The 8,403-nt window shown below is 42.1% G+C and overlaps 1 protein-coding gene across 1 annotated transcript; it reads right to left on the bottom strand.

Moving 5' to 3' along the window:
- Window positions 1-153: 153 nt before the first annotated feature.
- On the bottom strand, window positions 154-6,239 carry LOC133933389 (PR domain zinc finger protein 12-like; the record flags this gene model as incomplete). Its single annotated transcript, XM_062380476.1, has 6 exons — window positions 154-1,459; window positions 2,190-2,304; window positions 3,095-3,250; window positions 3,465-3,589; window positions 4,714-4,779; window positions 5,870-6,239. Coding segments are annotated over 6 exons (1,302 nt in total), but the record flags the coding sequence as incomplete, so codon positions are not given.
- Between the last annotated feature and the right edge of the window lie 2,164 nt (window positions 6,240-8,403).

The raw sequence follows: 8,403 nt of genomic DNA, 5'->3' as shown, positions 1-8,403 counted from the left end.
GAGTTTCCAGCGCCCTCTAGAGGCAGCAGTGGTCATTACAGCCACTGCATCAGACAACCTGATGAACTGTCAGTGTGACGAGCTGGAAACAACAGAGACGTCAACCGGCCACTAGAGGGAGACAAACAGTGACGCCTACATTCAATGACTGTTTCTAAAGATGATCAGTGACAAGTCACGACAGATGTTTCTCATCATGTTATAGTTTATTATGATTATATATGCTCAAATACGTTCTTCTTCATAGAGGTTAACAAAGTATACTTCATATACTGATACATGTGTCATATATGACCTTGTACACATACATATACAGAGATAAAGTGACAGTTGATTTAAATTCTGGGCATAAAGCACATCTCATGTTTATTATTTACATCACATTACTCGTTTGATTCTCAGTTTGATTATTTAACAACATATTTATACAGAAATCTACAAAAAAATCAAGTAGGAACATTTACAGAAATTAGAAATGTAGATTCTAATATTTTCTCGTAGGAGTCGGGGGAGCGATATCATCCTGTTACAATAACAACAATAAACACAAACATATAGTTTCAGGCTCCGGAATCTGACTGAAGGAGCCTCAGAGACTGTAGCGCCTCCTTGTGTTCAACACTCACATTACAACCTGGAGCAGAGCTAGCATGCAAACCACTGCACAACATCATCATCTCATAGATACGTGATTAGATACACACTCATCATGCAACTGTAACACACGTCTCCACACGTGTATGTGTGTAATCACAGAACCATGGTGTGTGTGTGTGTGTGTATATATGTGTCATCACAGCACAATGGTGTGTGTGTATATGTGTGTAATCACAGCACCATGGTGTGTGTGTGTGTGTGTTTGTGTGTGTAATCACAGCACCATGGTGTGTGTGTGTGTGTGTTTGTGTGTGTAATCACAGCACCATGGTGTGTGTGTGTGTGTGTAATCACAGCACCATGTGTGTGTGTGTGTGTGTGTGTGTGTGTAATCACAGCACCATGGTGGGTATATGATGGACCAGTGATGCAGGGTGAGTTATGGCGCTCAGCTGTGGAGGGTGAGGAGGTGAGTGTACCCCCCCTCCGGGGCCCCCCACCCCCCCCTCCGGGGCCCCCGCGCTGGGCCGGTGCCGGGCGCTCTTCTGGTGCGCCCTGAGGCCGGCCAGCTGGGAGTAGGCGGACTGGCACACGTGGCACTTGTAGGGCCGCTCGCCGGTGTGCAGCCGCACGTGGTTCCTCAGCGTGGACGACTGGCTGAAGCGCCGGTTACAGAAGCGACACACAAACGGTTTGTCCAGCGTGTGGATGCGCATGTGGGAGCGCAGGTTGCTGCGGGAGTTGAACCCACGATGACAGATGACGCAGCGCATGCGTCCCACAGCAGAGGAGGAGGAGGAGGAGGAGGAGGAGGAGGAAGAGGAGGAGCAGGAGGAGGAGCCCTCACAGGTGTGGAACTCATCTGTGAGGAAGAGGAGCAGAGGTGATGAAGACTTGAGCAGGAACAGGGAACAATCATTTCCTCGTTTGGTTGATAAATCACTAGCTGAGCAGCTGCTTCAAAAAAATTATGTCGTGTTTTATTAATAACAACCTACATTTATATGTTAATTTTTCTATTCCTCTAAATTGATGTTATTCATATTTTCTTTTTTTAAATAATTGTTTAGTTGTGTGTTTATGAATAAAAATCTCTTTTTGTGTGTACATTTGTATACACTTTATATAAACAATTTGAACATCATTTATTGATGATCTTTTATATCTATTTATGTTATTTATTTCTATCTTTTTCAAGTGTCATAATTCCGAGTTGAGCTTTAACGTCTCATTCTTCATCAGCAGATGGCGCTGTCTCACTAGTTATTGACAGTTCACCTGCTTTCCATTAAAGACATTTTTTATTTGTTAATCATTTAATTTCCTCATTTATACTTTAATTTTAAATTCACTGAACATCTGACAATCACCTTTTATATAAAATATTAAAGTTATGAATTGAATTCTGTTTATATTATTGAAACCAGTGATATCATGTCTCAACTCCTGGTAACGTTTAATCTATCAGTTCATGAGGAAACTGTGTTGCTGTTGTTTGTGAGGTCACGGATCAATAACAAGGTGAAATCAATAACAAGATGAAATCAATAACAAGATGAGATCAATAACAAGATGAGATCAATAAGCCTCACCGCTCTTGCTCTTCTTGCTCTGCTCGTCCTCCAGCCCGGGGATCCCGGGGATTCCCAGGAAGGTGTTGTGGGAGTTTCCGTACCAGACCAGCAGCTCCTGGTCCGGAGGGATCGTCTGAGGAGAGCGACACCAAAACATCAAACAAGAGAAACATCGTGTTTACGGCCTGTCGTGTCTGTGCCAGCAGGGGGCGACACACACCTGAACTCCACCAGACTCACCAATCAGCTCTGATCTCCTTAGTCCGGTTTTCATCTTCATCGATGAGGCCGAAGATTAAAATATGGAACTGTTTCCTTAACTCGTTTATTTCTGAAATGTTTTTATTCTCTCATAGATTCTCTAATTGCATTTTTCTAGATTTTATTCTGGATTTCATAAATGTGTGAGTTTATGTTTTTGCACCACATTATTAAAAAACACAAATGAAGAACGTCATTAAATGATTATTTAAAGAACTGAAGAATCCTTCACTGACTTCCCAGCAGGTTCAGGGAACTGGTCCCATCATCAGAACCTCTTCTTCTCTTTCATTATTCCATCACTCAGATTTTACATTCAGACATTTTGGATTGAATACAGTGATTAAAGAAGATCAGATATAAAAAGAATCATCAGCATTTCATGTTGAAGATCATATTTCTGCTCTTCACTGCAGAGATTCATTGAATATTTGATTTTTTATTACTAATCTCTTTCTTTCTACTTTGACTCTGGTAGAATCCCCCCCCCCCCCCCCGCTTCCTGTTCCTCCTCTGGTGAAGCTGAACGTTACTCTGAGTATTTTTACAGTGTGTTACTTGATGATGTCGGTCACAGTGAACTGCTCCGTGTATAAAGATGTCCACGCCTCATGTTGTGTACTTTTTGCAGTTGTGTGTGGAGAGGTGATGCGTTCACTGACCTCCACGGCCTTGTAGAAGATGCTGCTGCCGATCTGAACCACCTCCAGGTTCTGCTCCTGCTCGTTCCTCGCACACTTGATGTAGGTCATCCAGCTCCTCTGGTCCTCCTGACTGGCGTCGATGAAGTACCGGACCGACCCGTCCTCGTTGAACACCTGAACACAACACACACCTGGTTACAACCCGTCACTCTAATGCCTCATTGTTAACATACACAGGATCACTTCACCTGATATTAAGATTCATGGCAGTGAGTTAGATGACTGATGCTCATCAGTCCCTTGCTAGTCAGCGTGTTTAGTTTGTTGTTCTGTGCTTCTTATTTTGCTTGAACAGAATAAAGTCAAATATCAATAAATCAACGTTTACCTCCCACATGAGGTTGTTGTTCTTGTACAGGTCGACGTGTTCAGGGGAAATCAAACGTCCGGTGAATGGACCCATCTCAGTTCCAGCTTTAATCCACGTTTTAGAGAAAATACCCAAACCTTCCCCTGCAACCACAACACACACACAAACATCACACAACCATGAAGCTTTCTTCTTGCACTTTATATCTCTACATATCTCTTCCTTCCTCATATATATTTGATCTGTAAAGTAGTAAATTCTTTACTGATCTCATCTTTGTGTGAAGTGGTAGAAGAAGCTTGTCACTGCCCCTCAAATCAAATCAGGTTCAACGTGTTTGGTTTTATTTATTTTTACAGAATGAATGACGGTAAAATAAAATAAGAACATGATGACAGGTGAGTTTCTTCATGTAGATTTTACTGATCAAGATAAGATAAGATAAGATATTACTTTATTGGTCTCACTGAAGAGAAATTTAAAACACAATCAGAGAATCTATCAGTTCATCTGCTCCTTCATCTCCATCAGACTTTACGTATCAACACTTTAAACATGACAAACTGGTTCTTCTCATGTAGTGAATCCTGTTGTTGTGTTATTGTGTTGTTGTGTTGATGTGTTCAGTTCCATCAGCATGTGTGTGTGTCCTGGGAGAGGATCCTCACATGGGACTGAGCTTCATCACTGATCACTAAGTTTCTGTTTGACTCTTGTTAAGGAAGTCGATCCTTTTAACATCTGAGAGACAAACTGGCAATATGAGACAAACTGGGAATATGAAACAATACAAATAAAATGTGATTGATAAAATCTACCTTCAGAAACTCATCGCATCGTATTTTATTTTATCTTCATTCATTCTGTAAAACAGACGAGTTCCCCCTGAGTGTGTATGAGTGTAGAACATGTGACCGTGGCAGAAACACTTCTCTGTCAGATGTTATAAAATGGCAGAGGAGATTTCGGATGGAAAATAATATGGAATGTATATACATAAATACATAAATATATATATACATATATATATATGTATATATATATATATATATATATATATATAAATATTATTTTTATGTATTTTTTTCAATTTCAATTACAGGTAGGACAAACGAATTGTAACTTATTTGCAAAACATTTTGATCATTGATTCTTTTGAAATAAAACATAGAAGATAAATAATCTAATTTCACCTAAAAACACAATAATTATTATTATTATTAATAATATTATTATTAGTAGTAGTAGTAGTATTCTCATTATTTACCTGGGACTGAGCTCTGGGCGATGATCACCTCACTCGGTAAAACCAGGCTGGACAACTTCTGCACCTCTGCACAAAAAGACATTTTCACTCTTTATTCAACAATTTAAATCTTCGACGACAGAATTCACAAATATGACAAAGATGTAAAATGAAGAGTTTTGTTCGAACATGAGTCCGAGAGAGGAAAAGGTTCAATTCTCCTTTTCTGCTCTCATCAGTTTCACATCCTGAGGCCGGACCTCGGCTCACAGCGACAAGTCAACGCGTTGAATGAAGCAACGAAAAATAGAAAATTAACAAACAATATATAAAGTGAATTATAGAATAAAAGAGACGAAGAACGAGTCTCTTTTCTCCTTCACGTCACACCCCGTGTCACGCTCTGCGCGCACCGTGAAACTGGTTGTGACGTAAAGGAGAAAAGAGACTTGAAATAAGAAAAGAGATTTGATGCAGAGATGATTTGTTGAAACGAGTTCATCTCAATTTAAACCAGAAAGAAAGAAACGAGGCACAAGCGGCACCAGGCGGCGGGCGCGCGCAGACACGCACAGAGCTGTGGGATTCACGATCCTGCAAAGGATGAAATAAAGTCCACGAAACGAAGCGTGAGAATCCGGACTGCGCGTCCGGCTCCGAACTGTTCTCTGGAATTGTTCCTAACGAATTTGATCGAAAACAGAAACGAATGAACATTTAAAATGAATTTAAAATCATATGTTTAGAAAAGATGAGTCAGAGTTTTCTTAAAGAACACGAGCAACAGAATCGATCACAGATCAAATGAATTGGATGAATGACTGAAGCGTTAATTATGAGAGTGAGTGACAGTTATTGAAATCATTGTTGATGAAGAATGATGAAATAAAGCAGGTTGGTTCTTTACATCAGTTTTTAAATTCACGTTTTCTTCAAGCAACACTTCATAGTTTGGTTTTAATTTAAAACAACAAATCATTTGTTAGATTATTTCCTTAATGATCAGTTAGATGATTGTCAATAAACAGATCAAAGGAACCGGGCGGAATCTTGATCTGAATTTAAGATCCAAACGATTCACGTTGAATTGAAATAACTGATCAATGTTCGTGAGATTTCAGATTGATCTTCATCACTTCATCACTTCATCTCCTCATCGGCTGCTTGCGTCACTCACCTCCGGAGAAGGACTGCGCGAGCACCTCGGCGGTGAACGCGGTCTTGGGGCTCGCGCTCGGGCCCGTGCGCTCCTCGTGCTGCAGGTGGTGCGCGTGCTGGTGGTGGTCGCCCAGCACGTGCCTCCAGCGGCCGTAGAGGAAGCTGTGCAGGATGTCCGAGGTGATGATGTCCGCCAGACACAGCGGCTGCTTCAGGGCCACGGAGGAGCCCATCGCGGGGAGAGCAGGGCCGGGGGCCGCGGCCAGGGGCCCGGAGGACACGGAGGACAGGGGGGCCACGGAGGACACGGAGGACACGGAGGAGGAGAAGCCTCCAAAAGTTTTACACAAAAAGAGCCACAATCCAGAAAAGATGAAAAAATCCGGGTCCCTTTTTTTTTTTTAAAGAAATAAAATATTTGTATTGTAATAGTTTGTTTCACGAGAAAAATGAAGAATCTAAAATAATTTCATTAATAGAAGTTAAGAAGAAGGAGAGAGACACAAAGCTGCTGCTAGAACAGAGGGAGAGTGAGAGAGAGAGAGAAAGAGTATTATCACTCCCCCAACAATTCTATAAGAGAGAGAGAGAGAGAGAGAGAGACAGACAGAGAGAAAGAGAGGGGGAGAGAGAGAGAGAGAGAGAGAGAGAGAGAAAGAGTATTATCACTCCCCCAACAATTCTATAAGAGAGAGAGAGAGAGAGAGAGACAGACAGAGAGACAGACAGAGAGACAGAGAGACAGAGAGGGGGGGGAGGTGAGAGAGAGAGGGGGGGGGAGAGGTGAGAGAGCATCACTCCAACAGTCAGTTGTTTTAAATAAATAAATAAATAAAACTCAATGAGAAGAAGTGTCTGAATTCCAGTGATGACATCATTGGAATAATATTCCATGACAGTGATGATGTCAGTTACCGTGTAGTGATGTCAGTTACCGTGTAGTGATGTCAGTTACCGTGCAGTGATGATGTCAGTTACCGTGTAGTGATGTCAGTTACCGTGCAGTGATGATGTCAGTTACCGTGCAGTGATGATGTCAGTTATTGTGCAGTGATGATGTCAGTTACTGTGCAGTGATGATGTCAGTTACTGTGCAGTGATGATGTCAGTTACCGTGTAGTGATGTCAGTTACCGTGCAGTGATGATGTCAGTTACTGTGCAGTGATGATGTCAGTTATTGTGCAGTGATGATGTCAGTTACCGTGTAGTGATGTCAGTTACTGTGTAGTGATGTCAGTTACCGTGCAGTGATGATGTCAGTTACTGTGCAGTGATGATGTCAGTTACTGTGCAGTGATGATGTCAGTTATTGTGCAGTGATGATGTCAGTTACCGTGTAGTGATGTCAGTTACCGTGTAGTGATGTCAGTTACCGTGTAGTGATGTCAGTTACCGTGTAGTGATGTCAGTTACCGTGTAGTGATGTCAGTTATTGTGCAGTGATGAGGTTCATGTTTGATTTTTTTTTTAAATTTTGATTTAGTTTCTTCAAAGTGTCTCTGACTGTGACGCATGAAATATCCTGATCCCCAGTGTGTGTAGCTTGTTGTGTGTGTGTGCTTGTCTAGTTTGTTGTGTGTTGTTCACTCTCAGTTGAGTTTAAGTCTTTATCTGATATTTATATTAAAAAAAGTTCAGAAGTTTGAACAGACGCAGCGGAGGAATGTGAGGAGGGGGGGGGGGGGGGTGTGAGTGACAGAGCAAGAAAACAGATTAGAGAAGAGAGAGAAGAGATTATCAACACAATCAGTCCTTTCTTCATCCCTCCATCACCCCCCCCCCCCCCTTGTCGTCTCTCTACAAAATCTCCCTCATCTGTATTTATGAGCTTTTATTAACATTTATTACACACACACACACACACACACATTTATATTTATAAATAATTTAAAATAAAAATAAGTTAAATGAGAGATGATGAAATCACCTGTTGATTGATCAGAAATAATCATTAAATATTCAAATACTTGTTATTTTTATTTCATTTCAAACGGAGCTCATTTCACATTCGGGTTTAGATCAATTTGAATCCTCTTTTAAATGTGATATTTTTTTATTGAAAGTTAAAATCCAGATTTTCTTTTCAACATGACGCGTCTCTGAGCTCCAGACTCTCCGGGGCTCGGTGAGTCCTGCAGCCGGCTCGGAGCTCTCCTCCTCGGCTGCAGCCCGGCTCCCCCCGCCGGGCTCCCGGAGCTCCGTGACGAACCGGAGAGTGCGCGCTTTGTCCCGAGACACAGACGAGAGAGAAAAGAGCGCAAATCCCGGAATAATAGATTTTCTAATGTTTCTCAATTGATTTGACTCAATGAAGCTCGATTCTCCTGCTGCAGCCGTCACGCACGCGGGCGGAGCGGGAGTTTATTAATGGCTCTTATTGAGGGTGGACGCGCTTTAATGAGCTTTAACAACAAAGAGCAGCCAATCAGAAAACACTTAGCAGCCGAAAAGACGACGGGACAGGGGGGGGGGGGGGGGGGGGGGGGGGGGGGGTGACAGGTGACTGGCACGCGTAAAGACAAGAGGAGGAGGGGGGGGGGGGGGGGGGAGGA

This window comes from Platichthys flesus, chromosome 3, assembly GCF_949316205.1.
Source record: "Platichthys flesus chromosome 3, fPlaFle2.1, whole genome shotgun sequence".
NCBI lineage: Eukaryota > Metazoa > Chordata > Actinopteri > Pleuronectiformes > Pleuronectidae > Platichthys > Platichthys flesus.
The sequence above is the reverse complement of the archived record's forward strand: the minus strand, read 5'-3'. Positions and strand labels throughout refer to the sequence as shown.